Genomic DNA, 23,969 nt, shown 5'->3' with positions numbered 1-23,969 from the left:
ATGTTTGTCACACATATTATTTCTCTCTCTCTTTCTCTCTCTCTTTCTCTCTCTCTTGGGATTCGATGATAGATTGTGAAACATGTGGGCATGCCATGTGACTAATTCACCTGTTTTTACTGTGTGTGCGTCAATGTGTGCATGTGTGTGTCTCACTCTTTTTACGGCGAGGAGGGGTCATTACACATTACATTATAAAAAGATACACCCCCTTCCTTTAACTCTGCTATAGCATGCTACAGCCAGCATGACAGCTCAGGGAAAACACACAGTTTGAGAGAGAGAGAGCGCGCGAGAGAGAAAGTAAGGGATAAGGAGGTGAGAACACGTGGAGAGAAAGAGGAGTATCGAGAAAAGTAGGAAGAAGATAAACATCAAGACTGTAAGAAATGAAATAAAGGAAGTCTTGTCCATCCATGCCTCTAGTCCATCTCTTACTCTTCCCCAGGATTAGGACTTTTTGGTGAGTATGTTTTCCCTCTCTTTCTTCCCCCCACCTCACTCCTGACTCTGGTCCTGTCAGTCAATGGGAATAGGCAGTCAAGTAAAGTCAACGATACCGAGCTATTACCGTACCCTCATATAACAAAAGAGAGAGATATACACATCAGAAATAGGAATGCAAATACATTGGCAGTCCTGGGGCCTTTATATATCCTATCAAGCAGTTCAGAGTAGGAGTTGTGATTTAGGATACGCTTGACCTTTTACACTGAGTGTACAAAACTTTAAGAACACCTGCTCTTTACGGGACAGACTGACCAGGTGAATCCAGGTGAAAGCCATGATACCTTATTGATGTCACTTGTTAATTCCACTTCAATCAGTGTAGATGAAGGGGAGGAAATCGCTTAAAGAAGAATTTTTAAGCCTTGAGACAATTGAGACATGAATTGTGTGTGTTTGTCATTCAGAGGGTGAATAAGCAAGACAAAATATTATTACAACATGGGCCAGCATCCCTGCGGAACACTTTTGACACCTTGTAGAGTCCATGCCCCGACGAATTGAGGCTGTTCTGAGGTGGGTGCAACTCAATATTAGGAAGGTGTTCCTAATGTTTTGTACACTCGGTGTAAGTAAATCTTAGTTCAAATGTTCTTGTCCTATCAAGTAATAACTTAATTGATAAGCTGCACACAGCAAGTCGATACACGTCGGACATATTTACACTATTGCTCAGTAAAAGAACACACCTTATGATCTAGGACACACACACACACACACCAAGCAAACCTTGAACTTTCACAGTACTTTTTCTTGTAATTCTGCTTAATTACCCAATTGTTTGCTATAATAAAAGCAAATTAATAGTTGATAAAAAGCAAGTTAGATAAATTTAGTAAGCGTTCTCAATGTGCGTCTAATAAGGGCACCCTACCTCTACGTGTTTCCTATTCTAAAGTGTGACCATATTTTTTCCAGAAATGACCTCGTTGGACAGAAAGGGGCACACCTCCCCTCATAAATGCCATTCAGCCATGATTTAAACAACTAAACTTCCATTTATAATTACATATATATGAATGTTGACTGTACAAGATAAGATTATGAATCGCAAAAGGGCAATCCTCCCCACACTCCTGAGCGAAAGCATAAAATGTCTCCCTGATTTGTGTAGATTGACGACATAAGTGGATTAATATCTGTCATATAGCCACCATTTCAAGTCTGATGTAAACAATTCATGTAAACAATTAGTTTCAGGCAAACATTACATGGTTTTGCTCAATTCACATTATACCGTTATATGCCATACAGCCGACATTCATATATAGAAGTATAAATCAAGTCTTTGTTGCTAATTGTTTAGATCAAATTTGGACTTGAATGCTGTGTGGCATATGATTGGGGTGTGCCCCTTTCTGTCCAATTAGGTCATTTCTGAAGATTTTTTTTTTGCAATTCTTCTGCAAGTAAAATTATGGTCACACTTTAGAATAGGGAACACATTGACGTAGTATGCCCTTATTAGTCCCACATTGAGAACGCTTACTAAGAGTCTGTTTCTTGTCTAACTTGCTTTTTATCAACTATTAATACATCGTTATTATAGTTAATCATTTGGTTATTAAGGATTGTCCAGTATTCCATGACTTAAAATGTTTCAATTAGAAAACACTTAATTAAGGCTAATAAGACATTATAAAGGCCTTATAAACTACATATCTACCTATTTATACACTTCAAAGTAGTGGTTAATGTGTGTATCTTAAACTAAAGTGTTACCCACGGTTCTAATCTAGACAGTCGCAAGGGAAAAAAGCACACGATATATTAGATTGCGACTGTCATGTTTTCTATGCAACCCCTTGGAGTTATTGTTGTGTTCGGTTCGACTCATTTTAGATGTCCTACGGGAGCCACCGTACCCGGGATAAACAGTGTTGTTATGCTAGCTCAAGAACTTGAGGATGTTAGAGTTGTAGCTTATATAAACCTGAGGCTGTTTATAAAGAACAAAGTTCTTACAACATTGATGTTCTATTAGACCTACATTCTCAGACTATAGCCTTCTCTGGACCAAACCCTAAGATATAAGATTCATCCAACATGGCACTTTATTCCCATAGCACTTTATCCAAAGTTGTGCACTACATAGGGAATAGGGTGCCATTTCGAAAGCAGACGTACTGATTTGAAACAGGCCTCGGAGGGAGGTAGAATGATTTCTCAAACAAACACTGTAGCAACAATATGCTGTTTGCGTCACCGCTCAAGTCTGGTCTAGCTGGTTAGGAATCAGTGTAGTGGAGAAGCCTGTTACAATTCCTCAACATTCCTACACATGTAGAAACTCCTCCCATTGCTTCAGCAAAAGCCTCTGACAAATAAGGGCACATACTTTTGGAAGTAAGATTTACATACCTTTCGGAGGGATTTTTGTCTGATGCTTTGAAATGTAATAAGGTGCATAAAAGACTTGGGCATCAAAATGAAAGTTATTACTTCAAGAATTTGAAGCCCGGTAATGTAGAGTAGTAAGCATGTGTACGCACGCATGGACATGCACAGGCTCACACGCACCCACCCACACACACACACACATGCACGCACACACTGTAATGGAGAACTGTACGTTTTATGGTCATTTGGGGTATTATCAACAGTAAAATACTCAAACGTTTTACTGCAGCATACTAACAATAATGCTGCATTGTGGGAAAATGTTGTGGGCGTGGCAAACAATTGCTGTATGTTGAATGGTACTATAATACACCCCACAGAGTAAGGTATTGTACCGTATCTTTGGAGCACCAAATACATTTTGACCACTAGCGGGTGCATAGTATTATTGTTTCTGGTGCATGAATATATTTCGAGGAATGCCTTGTAAGAGGCTATATTAGTTGCACCAATGAGTGAGAATACTGTACCACTCCTATGTGGTTATAGTGCCCCATAAGTTTGTATAGGGGACAGATTTGAGTGGCAGCAAGTCTTAAAACTTCTTATGGCTGAAGTCCCGGTAACTGGACCGATATGACAACAGCCAGTCGAAGTGCAGGGCGCCAAATTCAAAAAACAGAAATCTCATAATTAAAATTCTTCAGACATTCATGTGTCTTATATCATTTTAAAGGTAATCTTGTTGTTAATCCCACCAAAGTGTCAGATTTCAAATAGGCTTTTCAGCGAAAGCACTACAAACGATTATGTTAGGTCACCACAAAACCACAATAAGCATAGCCATTTTTTCCAGCTAAATATAGCTTCACAAAAACCAGAATAGAGATAAAATTAATCACTAACCTTCGATTATTTTCATCAGATGACACTCATAGGACTTCATGTTACACAATACATACATGTTTTGTTTGATTAAATTCATATTTATATAAAAAATCTGAGTTTACATTGAGGCAAAAACATCAAGTGACTTTGCATAGCCCATCGTTTCAACAGAAATACTCATCATAAATATAGATGATAATACAAGTTATACACATTGAATTATAGATATACCTCTCCTTAATGCAGCCGCTATGTCAGATTTCAAAAAAACTTTACGGAAAAAGAAATGCACGCTATAATCTGAGACGGCGCTCAAAAGTAGCATACCACAGCTGCAAAGATGGCGTCACCATAAACACAAAAATACATGATAAATGTTCCATTACCTTTGATGATCTACATCAGAAAGCACACCAGGAATCCCAGGTCCACAATAAAGGTTTGTTTTGTTCGAGAAAATCCGTTATTTATGTTCAATTGTTAGCGCGTTTGGACATGTCCAAAATGTGATATTACCGGTCGAAGAAACATTTCAAACTAAGTACTGAATCAATCATTAGGATGTTTTTAACATATAGCTTCAATAAAGTTCCAACCGGAGTATTCGTTCTTGTCTGCGTGAGCAATGGAACGTAGGTGACTTCCATGAAAAAAAAAGCATGATCAGAAAATGGCTGCTTGATGGACACCTGACTGATTCTGCTATCATTCTCTCCCACAACATCATAGAAGTCTCATTGGAATTTCTATTGATGGTTGACATCTAGTGGAACCCCTAGGCAGTACAACATCATTCATAACTCAAGTGGATTTCTTAAGGGACTCTGGTGAATACATACAGGCTCAGATTTCTGACTTCCTGTTTTGATTTCAACTCAGGATTTTGCCTGCCAATATGAGTTCTGTTAATCTCACAGACATAATTCAAACAGTTTTAGAAACCGTTAGTGTTTTCTATCTAATAATAATAATAATATGCAAATATTAGGAACTATGACTGAGGAGCAGGCCATTTGATATGGGCACCTTTCATCCAAGCTACTCAATACTGCCCCTTCAGCCATAAGAAGTTAAGCCCTATTCACACAGAACTAGTATTGCTAGAGAATGTTGGTTATTTAATTATTACCCCAGAATGTCCGTTATGCCCGCACTGACACTGCAGATGAATATTACCACTAATACAGGACTATTAAAGGCCCAGTGCACTACTTTTGTGAGACATACATTTTTTTAAATATTTAAAAAATATATCATATTATTTTAAATTCAGGTTTTTCAGGGGGTGCTGCAGCACCCTCAGAACCCCTACTTCCCGTGGATGTCTCCTCCCATGTAAAAATGACTGCCATGGCAGATTCGGATGGGATTAAAATTACAGATGTGGTTCTTTGGTAAAACTAATCACATCCGAATAGGGCTTTAAACCTTAAATTGTTGAGCATTGTGCCTCCCGATTGGCTCAGTGGTCTAAGGCACCGCATCGCTGTGCTAGCTGTGCCTCAAAAGATTACGGGTTCGAGTCCAGGCTATGTCGCAGTCGGCCACGTCTGAGAAACCCATGGGGAGGCGCACAATTGGCCCAGCATCGTCCGGGTTAGGGGAGGGTTTGACCGGCAGGCATATCCTTGTCCCATCACTCACTAGCGACTCCTGTGGCGGGCCAGGTGCAGTGCAAGCTGAAACAGTCGCCAGGTGTACGGTGTTTCCTCCGACACATTGGTGCGGCTGGCTTCCAGGTTAAGTGGGCATTGTGTCAAGAAGCAGTGCAGCTTGGTTGGGTTGTGTTTCGGAGGACGCACGGCTCTCGACCTTCGCCTCTCCCGAGTCCGTACTGGAGTTGCAGCGATGAGACAAGACTGTAACTACCAATTGGACACCATGAAATTGGGGAGAAAAAGGGGTAAAATCATTTAAAAATGTAATGGTTGAGCATTTTGCCATGTCCTTTTGGTCTGTTTTGCCATGTAGTCGCTGCCAGTTTGGAAGCCTTTGTTAAGGCCTCTTGAAGTGCAAGTGATATAAAACACCAAATATATATGTACACACTGTAATATGTAAACACTTTACCTAACAGCCAACCTGCTTGCACAAATCCCTTGTAATTACAGTAAAATACTGTGAAATACAAACCCCTCCCATGAATTTCATGCATACATCCATTCCGATTGAGATGGTTTGGTATGAGTTGGACTACAAAGTGAAGGAAAATCAGCCAACAAGTGCTCAGAATATGTGGGAACACCAAGGTTGTTGGAAAAGCATTCCAGGTGAAGCTGGTTGAGAGAAAGCCAAGAGTGTGCAAAGCTGTCAAGGCAAAGGGTGGCTACTTTAAAGAATTTAAAATATAAAATATGTTTTGATATTTAGCACTTTTTTTGGTTACTACAGGATTCCATGTGTGTTATTTCATAGTTGTGATGTCTTCACTGTTATTCTAGAATGTAAAAATAAAGAAAAACCCTTGAATGAGTAGTTGTGTCCAAACTTTTGACTGGTACTGGTACTACCGGTCAAAAGTTTTTGAACACCTACTCATTCAAGGGTTTTTCTTTATTTTTACATTGTAGAATAATAGTGAAGACATCACAACTGTGAAATAACACACATGGAATCATGTATTAACCAAAAAAGTGTTAATCGAATCAAAATATATTTTGTACTTGAGAGTCTTCAAATAGCAACTTGTTGTCTTGATGACAGCTTTGCACAAACTTAAGGTATTTCAAGTTTTCAATTTGTATACATTTGCAAAAAAATCTATAAACCTGTTTTTGCTTTGTCATTATGGGGTATTGTTTGTCAATTTGATGAGGAAAAACATGAATTTAATCAATTTTAGAATAAGGCTGTTACGTAATAAAATGTGGAAAAAGTTAAGGGGTTTGAATACTTTCCGAATGCACTGTACTGTAATATAAAATACTGAATTGTACTTGCCTCCGAGCTGTCTGTAAACTACTGTCAAATTCACAATAACCCCTTTACAGTGCACACCAGCCAGTTGCTCCACAACAAGGGAATGTATTCGACATAAGTGAATCACTCAAAGCTATCTGTTAATCCCAAATCAATTCCACATTATTCCCATGGTGTTTGATCTTCTATATTTGTTCTCTTTGTCAGGTCATGTGTTTCACTGAATTCTCATTGGCTGCTCTGTTTACACTTCTCTCCTCTGCCTGGCTTTGTTCAACCCTGGTGTTATACAACTGTTGTGCAGTGCATTCAACATATGAGTTGTGATATAGATATCAATGCTCCATCATTGTTCCGTGCCAGAGACTGATAGTTGTGATACAAATACATTTGACTGCATACAAATATTTATACAACAGTTGTGTGGGGAACTAGGCTGGTCGACACACAACAGCCTCGCTGTCCATTAGGTGTGTTGGCTATGTTTAATAGTGAGTGAGAAAAAAAAACAGTCAATTGCTGCCTGCACTCCATTGGCCTAAGCCAGTGGTTCCCAACCAGGGGCATTAGGACCCATGGGGTTGCTTGGCCTATCCACAGGGGGTACTTCAGCGCTACTCCGGGCAGAGCAAAATTCATTTGGTGTTACAGTAACTTAAAAACTTTGGGAACCACTGGACCTAAACTATACATGTTTGACTTGCAATTAGAACCGCCACAATGTTCGTATGGATTGTAGCACAGCACACTGTCCAATGCAAATAAGCGTGTGCAAGCGTGGCAAAATAAATGTACAGTACACATACATGTTATTCAATCATTGCACCCACACTGCTCGCCGGAGGTCAGCGAGCGGTCTATGTGGCCAGGTGCTAAAATAGAAATCGGTTCTATTTGTGACGCTCAACGCGCTGCAAGTCCGGCCTCTCCCGTTACCTCATTGGTTTTTTAGAAACATATACCCATGCCATCTCCTCATTGGTTTTTAGGAGCATATACCCACTTGGGTGATTGAAAGATGAACTTAGGTCCACATTCCAGTAGGTTGTAGTAATGCTGTAAAGTTGGTTGCCAACCGTGAATATTAAGTCCAAAATAAGAAGAATAAGCCTGAGGAATGAGGAGAAATGATGAGAAAGGAAATCGGTTTACCGTTTTATTTGTGGATTAATTGTCTGAGTAGAGGACCTTGTGCATTTCAGGTAAAATAACAACCCAATGTTTATATTCCAGGACAAATTAGCTAGCAACAGCAAGCTAGCTAGCTAAATTGCCATAAATGTTTAATGCTTTTCGACCTGTCCCCAAATTAATATAATTGGTTCAGCGTTTGTTTTGATATTTCAACCTGCGTGTCCTGATCACTTCTGGTCTGGGTGATCAAAATCAACGTGCGCGTGGTGGCGGACGCAAGTGTGCGTCTGGTTTGGTCAACATGTGAGCTTGTTTCAAATCTTATCAGACCTGGGTTCAAATGCTATTTGAAGTCTTTCAAGTACTTTGAGTGTTTGTTCTAGCCTGCCTGGAGTGCCAGGTGGGTGGGATTTGACTATTCTATTGAATTCCTGAACCAGGCAAGCTCAATCAAGCACAGATAGAGTATTTGAAATAATTTAAAATAGTAGTTGAACCCAAGTCCGTATCCTATCATCACATATCAGTCATTTAGCAGACACTCTTCAGAGCAATTAGGGTTCATTGCCTTTGTTAAGGGCACATTGACAGATTTTTCACCTAGTCAGCTCAGCTATTCAGCATTGCTGCTTATACAAGTTAATAAAACATGCCACACTTTTTTGAAATCCATAACCTTGTCCCTTGCAGGTCATCACAATGGCCCACAACCAAAGCACTCCCCTTCGCCTCCCGTCCAACTTCTCCCTCCCCCAAATCATCCCTCCATCCCTCACAAACCCCTCCTCATCCCTCCATCCGTTCTCCTCCTCTACATCCCCCTCCCTGTTCCTGTCCACCTCCATCCACATCCTGAACACCACCAACACGTCTGTTTTCGGGGAAAACCAAAGCATTGTGGGTGATACCACCTCCACGACAGTAGGGGCTCTCATCCTGTGTCTGGTCTTGCTGCTGGGCCTCCCCGGCAACCTCTTCATCATCTGGAGTATCCTGGCGCGTGCCCGCCGCCGCTCCGTCACCACCCTCCTCATCCTCAATCTAGCGGTGGCCGACGGCTCGCTCATGGCGCTCACGCCCTTCTTCGTGATCTACCTGGTCAAGAAGACCTGGGTTTTCGGCAACATCATGTGCAAGGTGGGGGCTCTTTTCCTTGTTGATTGTTGATATAATGGCTCCATTCCAGGCTGACTACATTGCAGTCAGTGCTAGATATCACAAAGCCTGCACAGGTATTAAGCATATAAACGCTAAACTCATATGATATACCAATCTGATGCCCGACTGTGCAGTCGAAAGACGTGGCAAGCAACCATTGCTTGATGCAATGCAATGACTGCAATGTCGTCAGCCTGGAACGTGACCAATGTCAATAGAACAGTGACATTTTATGCCAAAAGACGGACAAATTTCAAAACACGTTTGATACTTCACATGCAGTGAGTACTTTACTTTTTCACGGAATCCTTATCCTTTTGAAATGCTAAGAATGTGCCCTCTCTTTTCGTCTCCATCAGATACTCTTTTACTTGTGCCTGGCCAACATGTACGCCTCCATCCAACTGATCATGCTGATGAGCCTGCACAGGCTGGTGGCCGTGGTGTGGCCTAAGCGCGTCGCTGCACTTGCTGGACGGAAGGCGGTACTGCGCGGGGTGCTGGTACTGTGGACCATGGTGCTGGTCGCGTCCATCCCTGCGTTGCTGTTCAGGGACGTGCGGAAGACCGTGCACCCAAACGGGAAGAGACGCGTAGTGTGCGAGTCGTTGCACAAGCAGCAGAGTCATGTGAGTGACGCTATTTACTGCCTGACTGGCTTATTCCTGTTCATTCCTGGTGGTTCTAGCTTGTATGGCTCCCTGGGCGAACCCCCCCCCCCCCCCCCAAAAAACACAATTCTGCAATAACTGTCATTTTTATTCAGACATTTGGAACAACACAAATAAATAATCATAACATTTTAAACTATAATAACACTCATAACGATCGGAAAGAAGTAACAAAGACAAATAGAAACAAATTTTAGTATATAAATACAAATAGAAAAGAGAATCAAATTATTACACTATTACCCTATTGCTAACAAAAAACACACAAATAAAACTAAATTGCACCAATCCTATATCTCACGAATACACAAGTAGAATAACACACTTATAAAGAAGAGAACCTGATTATTACACTATTGCACTTCAAACAAGAAACACACAAACTAAATTGCACAACTAATTGCAATTACTAATTACATTACTACTGTACGAAGTAAGAGTTGCACTATTTGATACATTCACCCGCTCCCCCTACCTCGAGCTTCCAGTGGGGAGACCTGAGGTCAACCTACCCCGCCCCCCCCCCCCTCCCCGTCTCCTACTTCTGAGTGGGAGACCTTCCCAGGCAGTAGCCTGCCTAGCTCACAAACTAGAATCACATCATTGACGTGACATGCAAATGAGAGATAGAAAACCGATCGCACAAATGTAACCATTCGGTATATATATATAGATATATATTACATTTTTTGTGTGGGTGCTCCTTGCTGCCGCCGGCAAGATGCCGCCCTGGCCGGCTGCACATGTCACCTATGCCTAAATCCGCCACTGACCATAGGGCTTGCATGTGAGTGATGGGAGAAGGAGAAGAGCATTTCATCAACAATTAAAGACTTGTATGTCAGTTGAGAGAAGAAGAAAGTACTTACTTTTCATGACGGCTTTCTATCACCGTAGCATCTGTAGTCAGATCATCCATAAAAGCATTTATGTATGGAGTATAAACGTTACATTGCTTTTGTGTATATTGCGTCACTGACACTAAACAATCAAGCTGTCGATGACGGTGATCTCTATGCTGATACAGGTGGTGCTCCAGTACACGTTGGAAACAGTGCTGGGATTTGTAGTTCCTTACGGGGTGATTATAGGCAGCTACATCTGCATCCTGCGGAGGATCAGGCAGACAAGGTTCACTGTTTTACTATTGTTTTACTATCTTCATGTATTGATCTTGATCTTAATTACAATTTTCTCGATCTTCATTTCATATTTGTCTAGAATGTATTGTTTTTTCCTCATCTTTCTCAATTTATTTTATGTTTGTTTGTTAAGCACTTTGAAATGCATTTTTGTAAGACGTGCTGTATAAATAACATTTGATTTGACCAGGTTCAGGAGGAGGATCCGCAGTGAGAATCTCATCCTGGCCATCGTGGTAACCTTCGGGGTCTTCTGGTTGCCCTACCATGTCATCAACATTGTGCAGGTATTGTATGTTTGTGTGTGGGTTTTATAGCCAGGGCCTCACACTCCCTATTGGGGCTAAAACAATAGGTGCTGCTGTAACATGACTGTCTGTTATGATGAAATATGTTCTCATAGATGAAATATGTCCTTACAGGTTGCTGCAGCACTTTCTCCAAATGATTCAGCTCTAAAAGCAAGGTAGGCTTACTAAATGATTGTGTCATAACACCCTCATCCCCTTTTGTGTTTGTAGTGTCATAATAATAACCTTTCATTAATTTTATTATTATCAAATCCCAAACTCAATTTTCATTAAAAGTTAGAACAGCCCTGTTTTCCCTCCCTCCCTCCCTCCCTCCCTCCCTCCCTCCCTCCCTCCCTCCCTCCCTCCCTCCCTCCAATGGTATTATCAACAGTTTGTAAATGATGGAGCATTGTAGGATATTGCTGTTTTCAAATCAAATCACATTTTATTGGTCACATACACATATTTAGCAGATGTTATTGTGGGTGTGCAAAATACTTGTGTTCCTAGCTCCAGCAGAGCAGTAGTATCGAACAATTCACAACAATACACCAATCTAAAAGTAAAATAATGGACTTAAGAAATACATAAATATGAGGACGAGCAATGGCATTGACAAAAAAACTGTAGAATAGAATACAGTTAATACATATGAGATGAGTAAAGCAGTATGTAAACATTATTAAAGTGACTAGTGTTCCATTATTAAAGTGGCCAGTGATTCCATGTCTATGTATATAGCGCAGCAGCCTCTACGGTGCAGGGTTGAATAGCCAGGTGGTAGCCAGCTAGTGATGGCTATTTAACAGTCTGATGCCCTTCAGTTAGAAGCTGTGTTTCAGTCTCTCGGTCCCAGCTTTGATGCACCTGTACTGACCTCGCCTTCTGGATGATAGCGGGGTCGACAGGCCGTGGATCTGGTCCTTTTGGCCTTCCTGTGACACCGGGTGCTGTAGGTGTCCTGGAGGGCAGGCAGTGTGCCCCTGGTGATGCATTGTGCAGACCCCACCACCCTCTGGAGAGCCTTGCAGTTGCGGGAGGTGCAGTTGTGTACCAGCCAGTGATACAGCCCGACAGGATGCTCTCAATTGTGCATCTGTAAAAGTGTCTTAGGGGCCAAGTCAAATTTCTTCAGCCTCCTGAGGTTGAAGAGGCGCTGTTGCACCTTCTTCACCACACTATCTGGACCATTTCAGATTGTCAGTGATGTGTACACCGAGGAACTTGAAACCTTCCACCTTCTCCACTGCGGTCCCGTCGATGTGGATTGGGTCGTGCTCCCTCTGCTGTTTCCTTTGATGATTAAGTTGGAGGCTTACTTGGCCACGCAGTCATGGATGAACAAGGGAGTACTGGAGGGGGCTGAGCACGCACCATTGTGGGGACCCTGTGTCGAGGGTCAGCGAAGTGGAGGTGTTGTTTCCTACCTTCAGCACCTGGGGGAGGCCTGTCAGGAAGTCCAGGACCCAGTTGCACAGGGTGGGGTTCAGACCCAGGGCCCCGAGTTTAATGATGAGCTTGGAGGGTACTATGGTGTTGAAGGCTGAGCCTTAGTCAATTAACCGCATTCTGACGTAGGTATTCCTTTTGTTCAGATGGGATAGGGTAGTGTGCAGTGTGATGGTGATTGCATCGTCTGTGGTTCTATTGGGGCGGTAAGCAAATTGAAGTGGGTCTAGGGTGTCAGGCAAGGTAGAGGTGATATGATCCTAAACTAGTCTCTCAAAACACTTCATGACGACAGGAGTTCTACGGGGCGGTAGTCATTTAGTTCAGTTACCTTTGCTTTCTTGGGTACAGGAACAATGGTGGACATCTTGAAGCCTGGGATAAGGAAAGGTTGAATATGTCTGTAAACAATCCAGCCAGCTGGTCTGCGCATGCTCTGAGGACGTGGTGCTATGCTGTCTGGGCTGGCAGCCTTGCGATGGTAAACACGCTTAAAATGTCTTACTCACGTCGGCCACGGAGAATGAGAGAGCACAGTCCTTAGGAGTGGGCTGCGCCGGTAGCACTGTGTTATCCTCAAAGGGGGCGAAGAAGGTGTTTAGCTTGTCTGAGATTTCACCCTAATCTATTGCAGCTGATTCTAATAATTAGCTGGTTGATATACTGAATTAGGTTAGTACTCCAACGACTGGGGTTGGAGTGTGAACCTACAGGAGGGTAGCTCTCCAGGAACCGGGTTGGAGAGCCCTGCTGTAGACCCTGCCACATACGTCTCGTGTCTGAGCCGTTGAATTGCGACTCCACTTTGCGACTCCACTTTGTCTCTGTACTGATGTTTTGCCTGTTTGATTGCCTTATGGAGGGAATAACTACACTGTTTGTATTCGACTATATTCCCAGTTACCTTGCCATGGTTACAAGCGGTGGTTCACACTTTCAGTTTTGCGTGAATGCTGCCATCTATCCACGGTTTCTGGTTTGGGTAGGTTTTAATAGTCACCATGGGAACAACATCTCCTATACACTTCCTGATGAACTCAGTCACATTGTCCGTGTAAACATCAATGTTATTCTCAGAGGCTACCCGGAATGTATCCCAGTCTGCGTGATCAAAACAATCTTGAAGTATGGATTCCGATTGGTCAGACCAGCGTTGAATAGACCTTAGCACGGGTACTTCCTATTTGAGTTTCTGGAGGAGCAAAATGGAGTCGTGATTTGATTTGCCGAAGGTAGGGCCTTGTAGGCATCTTGAAAAGGTGAGTAGCAGTGGTCTAGTGTTTTCCCTAAGCGAGTACTACAGTCAATGTGTTGATAGAACTTTGGTAGCGTTTTCTGCAAATTTGCTTTGTTAAAATCCCCAGCTACAATAAATGCGGCCTCAGGATATGTGGTTTGCAGTTTGCATAAAGTCCAGGGTAGTTCCTTTAGGGCAGTCGTGGTATCGGCTTGAGGGGGAACATACACGGCTGTGACTATAACCGAAGAGAATTCTCTTGGGAGTTAATGCGGTCGGCATTTGATTGTGAGGCATTATAGGTTGGGTGAACAAAAGGACTTGAGTTTCTGTATGTTATCACAATCACACCATGAGTAGTTAATCATGAAACATACACCCCCGCCTTTCTTCTTCCTGGAGAGTTCTTTATTCTTGTGTGTGCGATGAACTAAGAACCCAGCTAGCTATATGGACGGGGACAGTATATCCCGACAGAGCCATGATTCCGTGAAACAGAGTATATTACAGTCCCTGATGTCTCTCTGTTAGGAGGTCCTCGCCTTAAGCTCGTCTACTTCATTGTCCAGGTTTTTCCTTTCAAATAAGACGTAGGCAACCAGGTGAGCAGAGTTCTTTACTAATTAGTGACCTTAAATTCATCAATCAAGTACCAGGGAGGAGTGAAAACCCGCAGACACTTGGCCCTTTGTGGAATGAGTTTGACACATGTGCCTTAAATGGTTGAGCATTTTGCCATGTCCTTTAGGTCTGTTTTACCCTGTAGTCACTGCCAGTTTGGAAGCCTTTGTTAAAACTTCTTATGGCTGAAGTCCCGGTAACGGGACCGATATGACAACAGCCAGTCGAAGTGCAGGGCGCCAAATTCAAAAAACAGAAATCTTATAATTAAAATTCCTCAGACATTCATGTGTTTTATATAATTTTAAAGGTAATCTTGTTGTTAATCCCACCAAAGTGTCCGATTTCAAAAAGGCTTTTCAACGAAAGCACTACAAACGATTATGTTAGGTCACCACAAAACCACAATAAGCATAGCCATTTTTTCCAGCTAAATATAGCTTCACAAAAACCAGAATAGAGATCAAATTAATCACTAACCTTCGATTATTTTCATCAGATGACACTCATAGGACTTCATGTTACACAATACATGCATGTTTTGTTTGATTAAATTCATATTTATATAAAAAAATCTGAGTTTACATTGAGGCGACTAGATTCACCAGTTGCAAAAACTTTAAGTGACTTTGCATAGCCCATCGTTGAAATACTCATCATAAATATAGATGATAATACAAGTTATACACATGGAATTATAGATATACCTCTCCTTAATGCAACCGCTGTGTCAGATTTTTTAAAAACTTTATGGAAAAAGAAATGTACGCTATAATCTGAGACGGAGCTCAAAAGTAGCATACCACAGCTGCAAATATGGCGTCACCATAAACAATACATGATAAATATTCCATTACCTTTGATCTACATCAGAAAGCACACCAGGAATCCCAGGTTGTTTTGTTCGAAAAAATCCGTTATTTATGTCCAATTGTTAGCTAATTCTGGTCAGCTTTATATCGGACAAAAACTTCAAAATGTGATATTACCGGTCGAAGAAACATTTCAAACTAAGTACTGAATCAATCATTAGGATGTTTTTAACATATAGCTTCAATAAAGTTCCAACCGGAGTATTCGTTCTTGTCTGCGTGAGCAATGGAACGTAGGTGACTTCCATGAAAAAAGCATGATCAGAAAATGGCTGCTTGATGGACACCTGGCTGATTCTGCTATCATTCTCTCCCACAACATCATAGAAGTCTCATTGGAATTTCTATTGATGGTTGACATCTAGTGGAACCCCTAGGCAGTGCAACATCATTCATAACTCAAGTGGATTTCTTAAGTGTGAATACATACAGGCTCAGATTTCTGACTTCCTGTTTTGATTTCAACTCAGGATTTTGCCTGCCAATATGAGTTCTGTTAATCTCACAGACACAATTCAAACAGTTTTAGAAACTTTAGAGTGTTTTCTATCCAATACTAATAATAATATGCAAATATTAGGAACTATGACTGAGGAGCAGGCCGTTTGATATGGACACCTTTCATCCAAGCTACTCAATACTGCCCCTTCAGCCATAAGAAGTTTTAAGGCCTCTAGAAGTGCAAGTGATATAAAACACCAGATATTCATTAATATGCTGTAATGTGTAAACACTTTACCTAGTAGCCAACCTGCTTGCACCAATCCCTTGTAATTTCAGAAAAATACTGTGAAATACATACAGTTGAAGTCAGAATTTACATACAGTTAGGTTGGAGTCATTAAAACCCGTTTTTCAACCACTCCACAAATTTCTTGTAAACAAACTATAGTTTTGGCAAGTCAGTTAGGACATCTACTTTGTGCAAGACACAAGCCATTTTTCCAACAATTGTTTACAGACAGATTATTTCACTTATAATTCACTGTATCACATTTTCAGTGGGCCAGAAAATGACATACAGTAAGTTGACTGTGCTTTTAAACAGCTTGGAAAATTCCAGAAAATGATACCATGGCTTTAGAAGATTCTGATGAGCTAATTAACATAATTTGTGTCAATTGGAGGCCTACCTGTGAATGTATTTCAAGGCCTACATGCAAACTCAGTGCCTCTTTGCTTGACATCATGGGAAAATCAGAAGAAATACGCCAAGACCTCCACCAAAAAAATTGTAGACCTCCACAACTCTGGTTCAACCTTGGGAGCAATTTCGAAACGTCTGAAGGTACCACTTTCATCTGCACAAACAATAGTCTGCAAGTATAAACACCATGGGACCATGCAGCCGTCATACCGCTCAGGAAGGAGACGCGTTCTGTCTCCTAGAGATGAACATATCTTGGTGCAAAAAGTGCAAATCAATCCCAGAACAACAGCAAAGGACCTTGTGAAGATGCTGGAGGAAACAGGTACAAAAGTATCTATATACACAGTAAAACGAGTCCTATATCGACATAACCTGAAAGGCCGCTCAGCAAGAAAGAAGCCACTGCTCCAAACCCGCTATAAAGAACACTACAGTTTGCAACTGCACATGGGGACAAAGATTGTACTTTTTGGAGAAATGTCCTCTGGTCTGATGAAACAAAAATAGAACTGTTTGGCCATAATGACCATCGTTATGTTTGGAGGAAAAAGGGGGAGGCTTGCAAACCGAAGAACACCATCCCAACCGTGAAGCACGGGGATAGCAGCATCATGTTGTGGGGGTGCTGTCACGTTCCTGACCTATTTCTGTTAGGTTGTTATATGTGTTAGTTGGTCAGGACGTGAGTTTGGGTGGGCATTCTATGTTTTCTGTTTCTATGTTGGTTTATGGGTTGCCTGGTATGGCTCTTAATTAGAGGCAGGTGTTTGGCGTTCCTCTAATTAAGAGTCATATTTAGGTAGGTGTTTTCACAGTGTTCGTTGTGGGTGATTGTCTCCTGTGTTTGTGTATGTCGTTGCGCCACACGGGACTGTTTTCAGTTTGTTTGTTCATCGTTCATTTTGTGTAGCCTATTTCTCTATTCGTGCTTTTTCATGTTTTATGTAAGTTCGTCATCTAGGTCTGTCTACACCGTTTATTTGTTTTGTTAGTGTATAGTCGAGTTCGTGTTTTTTCTTTATTAAATCATGTCTACAAACTCCGCTGCATTTTGGTTCAATCCCTGCTCCTCCTCTTCTGATGAAGAGGAGGAGGAAAGCCGTTACAGGTGCTTTGCTGCAGGTGGGACTGGTGCACTTCACAAATTATATGGCGTCATGAGGATGGAAAATGATGTGGCTATATTGAAGCAACATCTCAAGACATCAGTCAGGAAGTTAAAGCTTGGTCGCAAATGAGTCTACCAACTGGACAATGACCCCAAACACACTTCCAAAGTTGTTGCAAAATGGCTTAAGGACAACAAAGTCATGGTATTGGAGTGGCCATCACAAAGCCCTGACCTCAATCCCATAGAAAATTAGTGGGCAGAACTGAAAAAGCGTGTGCGAGCAAGGAGACCTACAAACCTGACTCAGTTACACCAGCTCTGTCAGGAGGAATGGGACAAAATTCACCCAACTTATTGTGGGAAGCTTGTGGAAGGCTACCCGAAACGTTTGACCCAAGTTAAACAAATTAAAGGCAATGCTACCAAATACTAATATATGTTCTCTTTGCTAATGCAAGGCTAGCGGTACCGATGCACCAACAGGACCCTTAACAGCTTCTACTCCCAAGCCATAAGACTGCAAAATAGTTAGTCTATTTAGCTATTTGTTTAACTATTTAACTATCTGCATTGACCCTTTTTGCACTAACCTTTTTGACTCATCACGTACGCTGCTGCTACTGTTTGCTATCTGTCACTTTAATCCTAGTTATATGTACACACAGTATTGACCTCAATTACCATGTACCCCTTCACATTGACTTGGTATTGGTACCCCATGTATATAGCCAAGTTACCGTTACTCATTATTTCTCTATTTTCTTTCTGCAGTGTTGGAAAGGGCCCGTAGTAATCATTTCACTGTTAGTCTACACCTGTTGTTTACGAAGCATGTGACAGATCAAATTTCTTTAAAAAATATATATATATGTTTTGCTTGGCAACGAGTTGGCTGTTCTCTTTGCTAATTAAATTCATTGTTAAATTCATTGCAACCCGTTTACAGTCCTCCGTATCTCTTTCCCCCCCTGTATCTCCCTCCCTCCATTCCTCTCACTCCCTCCCCAAGGCTTGACTCTATTTGGCAGACCAGCCGTGCGGTCACCTCAGCCCTGGCCTTCATCAGCAGCTGTGCCAACCCTGTCCTCTACACTTTTGTTGGCAAGTCCTACATCAGGCGGGACGGGTTTGCCTTCATGGCCCGCTTGTTCGAGGGCACGGCGCAGGACTCTGGGACAAGGAAGAGCCGACAGAACAGCCAGAATAGCCGAGAGAGAGACAGGGATGCAAAGGAGGTCGGACTGAAGGAAAAGGAGGGAGACCTAGAGTCGACAACCAGCTCCAATGTCATGAGTCCCGTCTGTGTGAAATCTGTTAAGAATGGCAAGCCGGGCCCAATTCCGACTTAGGAAATGATGCCTTTCTTTTGCACACCTCTCCCTACACATTTCTCAGTAGTTGGTATTCACACTTACCTTATGAAGGTGAGTAACGGGCTTTGCAGGAGTGGTTCCCTTACGCGCGCTGAAAAAATGTCATTCACCTGCTGAAAACCCTCTCACTTACTGGCCAACAGATTTTCTCGTGGAGTTTTCATTCAATAGTGTTTTCAGTACATTTATTTAGCCATCCCTTTAAATATGGCGTACCTTTTAGTTTGAATTTTGTTAACAGACTCAATACAATATATCGAGAGAATTGGTTCAGAATATTAGGGATCAATTAAAGAAAGCCATCTAAATATATGTATATGCATACTCATCTCAGTTTCAGCACCAAGTGGTAGATTTGAAAATACTCTGATCTTTTAGATTATTTAGGGTTAGGAAATTATTTGTGAATCATAGAAAAAGGTTTGGAGGAAGAAAACGGGTTTGATTCATTCAGAAAACTGCCACGTTCAGATCTTTAACTCATGGTAATTTTGGATGATTTAGTGAACAAAGAATTATAATAGGGAGAATAGTGTGCAATAGAAGGCTATACCCTTATCTATTGCCTGCACTAACCATGGAACTGTGTGACGACACATCCAAGTATTGCACCATGCGTTATGTTCAAACTGTTACGTTTGGTCTGTGCTCCTCTCCATAACGATTGAATTAGCAATGTCTTTAAAAAAAAATATATATATAAACTGTTACTTATGATCCTCACCAACAACCACATGCCCGCGATGGCGTTTACAGAGGAAGCGAAAGAAGGTTAACGAAATAATGTCATCAAATGGAATGATAATGTAGACTATACCAACTGAAGGGAACTAACAGTAAATTGGCAGTTGAACATGTGCTGTTATTAGGCCTACTGACGATTGATGCTGATAGTGGCTAATATTTAACATGATAGAAATAGGAAACGGAGAAGGTCGGGGTAGTCTATGATCAAGACATTCGAGAGTGCCCATCCCAGCAAGGTAAGACCGTACAATTTAAATTCTGCCTAATGGCACAGCATTTCATCAACGTCACTGTGGGAAAGTTAATATGCTTCAGTTTTCTACCATTTGACTGGGTTCACATATGCCTCCAGCAATTATAAGATCAAATATATCTAAAACAAGTGACATTTATCCATTATCCAAAGGGATTACTCATTTACCTAGCTCTTCCCAATAGTTCTTATCAAGTTGTAAATTAGACAAAAATTAAGTATATGCTTTTCACACTTTTTTCCTTATTCATGGTTTCCTCACACTAAAGGTGTTGGAATTATTACCTTCATTTATTCGGTCTCCACCCCAAATTAATAGCAGGTAAATAGCATGCTATTCTCATGCTTAAATTCAAGGTCAGAATACGCATAGAGAGAAAAGTGCATAAAAAAGCAATTTCCGTCCATTTACACACGCTTAATTATGGGCCCGATTCAGACTTAGGAATTTATGCCTTTCCTATGCATGCCTTTCCTATGCATGCCTTTCCTATGCATGCTTTTCCTATGCATGCTTTTCCTACGCACTTTACAGTATTTGGCATTCAGACTTACTTAGTCGTGTAAAGGGCTCTGCAGGTGTGGCTACCTTTCGCACTCTGAATAAATTGCATTCAACTGCTGAAAACCCTCCCATATGCTGGGCAACAGATTTTCTCTTGGAGTTTTCATTCAATTGGGGTTGTCCTATAGCTCTGGTCTCCAATTTTCATCTTTGCAAATTATGAGAGCACCCAATTAGAATTCTGAATAACTGCATGTCTATTGATATCCTATTTCACCGTGCAATACAGTACAGTACATTTCAGTTTGCTTACATATGTCTGGTTTCACATAAGGAAATCATAAGGGGAAATGATCTAAAGCAATTACTATGTGTATTTACAATCCCCTTCTCAAAACGGATTACTCATTTTCCTAGCTCTTATCAATAGATATGATCAAGTTGTAAATGCCAGCGCATGGAGAAATGGTGTTATTTCTATTGGAACAAATGAAGTAGATGCTTTTTCCACTTTGAACCGGCAGGTTCGCTAGACCTTATTCATGGTTTCCTCGCGTAAAGGTGGTGGAGTTATTAGGGAATTAAGTCAAGGTCAGAATAGGACATATCTGTAGACACTCCTCCGCCTCACCTTCATTTATTCGGTCTCCACCTCGAATGAATAGTGGATGAATAGCATACTATTCTCATGCTTAAGGTTAGAATACGCGTAGAGAGGACAACGCATTTTTAACAAAAAGGAATACTGTTCCATTTACCCACGCTTAACTCTGGTTGGAAACTGGGCCATATTGACTGGAAGATGAATGAGTTGGATGCTATTGCTGAAGCTGTTTTGGAGGGAATGTAGTTTCCTGTAGTTCGCCCTGTTGGCCACTAGTTGTGCAAGTCATGTTTCCTAATGGTTCATGATTGACTTACCGACTGACTGAACCATATCTCTGTTTTTAGAGGTGGTGATTCAAGCTCAGTGGGGGGTGGAGTGAATTTAGTCAATTGTCTTTACAGTATGCTTTGTCTGTCTGTCTCACCTTCTCTGCTTTTGTGTGTGTGTGTGTGTGTGTGTGTGTGTGTGTGTGTGTGCACGTGATTTACTGCTGTAAGTACAGTACAATACCAAATTGTTACAGAGTAAAAAGAGCACTGTATAATGTAAAGTGTTACCAATATTTGTATAATTGTTTACCACATTTATTTGATCAAAAGCATTAAGACGTGTTGTGTTTGTGTGCCAGTGCAAGAAAATTAAAAACACTTTTCTCAGAGAAGATATGGCTGCCGTTGATTGATTAGGAAACTCTTAGAGGTGAGATTGGCATTCACAACAAGACAGCTATCAGAAGAGTCATGACCGGCTGGCAAGCAATAGCATGCAGGACCTTCACAATCAGTCCAGTCATTTCTTTGCCTTCAGGAAATTTAGTTTCCCTCCTCCTCCTTTTTTCCCCCTGGAACTATTGTCATCTCTTTTTCTTGTTCTGCCTCCTCGTCCTCCTTCTCCACCTCTCTTTTCCCTGGAACCATTGTCATCTCTTCTACCTCTCCCTCTGGTTTCCCACCTCCCCAGTCCTCCTTCTCTTTCTCTCTACCGCTACCATCATGCTTTGCTCTCATGTTGGAGGCCATCCTGTCCATGTTGGAGGCCATCCCCTCAAGCAGCTGTGCCATGCCCCCCACACACCTGGAGCATGAGCCATAGATTGTGAGGGAGGAACCAGAGCAGGAGCCGGCCATGGCATAGAGCAGAGGGTTGACAGCACTGCTGAGGTAAGCTACAGCTATGACCACTGTCCTAGCTCTCAGACAGAACAACAGCAAATCCGTGGAAGACCCGGAGAGAACGGCCCCCACCTGAAACAAGGAATCATAAGTTTCATTATGAACTTGAACTATGTCTACAAACAGTAGATTTGTGTTTTAATGCCATTTTTATCCCCAATTTCGATCATGTCTCATCGCTGCAACTCCCCAACGGGCTCAGGAGGCAAAGGTCGAGTCGTGATTCCTCTGAAACATGACCCGCCAAACCGTGCTTCTTAACACCCGCACGCTTAAACAGGAAGCCAGCCGCACCAATGTGTCAGAGAAAACACTGTTCACCTGACTACTGAGGTCAGCCTGCATGCGCCTGCCCCCCACAAGGAGTCGCTAGAGCGCAATGAGCTAAGTAAAGCCCCCCCCAGCCAAACCCTCCCCTAACCCTGACGACGCTGGGCCAATTGTGCGCCGTCCAATGGGACTCCCGTACACGGCCGGTTGTGATACAGCCCGGGATCGAACTTGGGTCTGTAGTGACGCCTTAGACCACTGTGCCACTCGGGAGGCCTCCAATGGTGACTTTAAAATAGTTAGAGTTTAATGGCTGTGATACGATAAAACTGAGGATGGATCAACAGCATTGTAGTTACTCAACAATTCTAACCTGATCGGCAAAATGAAAAGAAGGAGCCTGTACAAAATATTCCAAAACATATGCTGTTTGCAACAAGGCACTAAAGTAATACAGTGAAAAACGTGGCAAGCAATTAGCTTTTTGTCCTGAATAATACGATACATTACTGAGTACCACTCTTTGCATCATGTTATGGATATGCTTGTAATCGTTAATTAAGGACCGGGGAGTTTTTCAGTGTAAAAAAAAAAAAAATTGCTGCCAAAGGTGCTTGTGCAAAGTATTGACTCCAGTGTGAATGCTTATGTAGATATTTCTGTGTTTCATTTTCAATACATTTGCTAAACATTTCTGAAAGCATTTTTTCACTTTGTCATAATGGGTTATTGTGCGTCGATGGGTTATTATTCTACTTTTTAAAATCCATTTTGAATTCAGGCTGTAAAACAACTAAACGTGGAATAAGTCAATGGGTATGGATACTTTTTGAAGGCACTGTATGTACGTACTGTATATACAGGGCCTTCAAAAAGTATCCATACCCCTTGACTTATTCCATGTTTAGTTGTTATACCGCCTGAATTCAAAATGTGCTAAATAAAAAAATTTCCTCATCAATCTACACACAATACCCATAATGACAAAGCGAAAACGGTTTATAATTTTTAATTTTGCTCATTTATTACAAGTAAAAAAAAAAACAGATACTTTATTTACATAAGTATTCAAGACCCTTTGTAAAATATTTCTGCCCACTTGCATGATGTTGACCAGGTGGTACGGAGCCCACAAGAGGGCGAAAGTCACGACTATCAGTGCGATGAGGCGGTTGGTCTTCCTGTAGGAGCGGTGGTGCCAGTGGACACGGCTGGACGCTAAGGTATGAGCGATGCGTAAGTAGCAGAACGTCATGATGCTGAAGGGGACCAGGAACGCAGTAACTGTTTCTAGGGAATAGTGGAACACCTGGTAGAGAGGATAGGACCAGAAACGATTTGATTTCATGATTAAAATGTCTTCAGGATGCCAAGCCCACATGGGGTTACGTTTTAGTAAGAGTGTAATTACATATTTTATCTACTTAAATTGCAGTTCGGGTCTGTTACAAATAAATGTATCAAAAACAATGTTGACAGATTGATCAATTGTTTTAGCTATATCCACATCTATTTAGAATAAATATACATATAGAATTTAAAAAATCGAC

The 23,969-nt window shown here is 41.6% G+C and overlaps 2 protein-coding genes across 3 annotated transcripts in view; one reads left to right on the top strand and one right to left on the bottom strand.

The window, feature by feature from the left end:
- Window positions 1-299: 299 nt before the first annotated feature.
- Window positions 300-21,583, top strand: LOC129865513 (leukotriene B4 receptor 2-like). Its single transcript, XM_055938367.1, has 7 exons — window positions 300-463; window positions 8,479-8,925; window positions 9,306-9,575; window positions 10,645-10,748; window positions 10,950-11,046; window positions 11,182-11,225; window positions 18,502-21,583. Exons 2-7 carry the CDS (start codon window positions 8,488-8,490, stop codon window positions 18,839-18,841), a joined length of 1,293 nt encoding a protein of 430 aa, XP_055794342.1. The 5' UTR covers window positions 300-463; window positions 8,479-8,487; the 3' UTR covers window positions 18,842-21,583.
- LOC129865514 (leukotriene B4 receptor 1-like) overlaps window positions 21,554-23,969 on the bottom strand; it is a 3,155-nt gene continuing 739 nt past the window's right edge. The window contains exons 2-3 of one of the 2 annotated variants that reach the window (XM_055938368.1): window positions 23,519-23,728; window positions 21,554-22,221 (exon numbers count right to left, since the gene is read on the bottom strand). In XM_055938368.1, coding sequence (XP_055794343.1) covers window positions 21,790-22,221; window positions 23,519-23,728 — 642 coding nt within the window. In that variant the 3' untranslated portion in view covers window positions 21,554-21,789. The remainder of the gene's footprint in view (window positions 22,222-23,518; window positions 23,729-23,969) is intronic. The other variant, XM_055938369.1, reaches the window with a different exon arrangement.

This window comes from Salvelinus fontinalis, chromosome 11 (genome assembly GCF_029448725.1).
Source record: "Salvelinus fontinalis isolate EN_2023a chromosome 11, ASM2944872v1, whole genome shotgun sequence".
NCBI classification, from domain to species: Eukaryota; Metazoa; Chordata; class Actinopteri; order Salmoniformes; family Salmonidae; genus Salvelinus; species Salvelinus fontinalis.
This window is presented reverse-complemented; position numbering and strand designations above follow the sequence as displayed.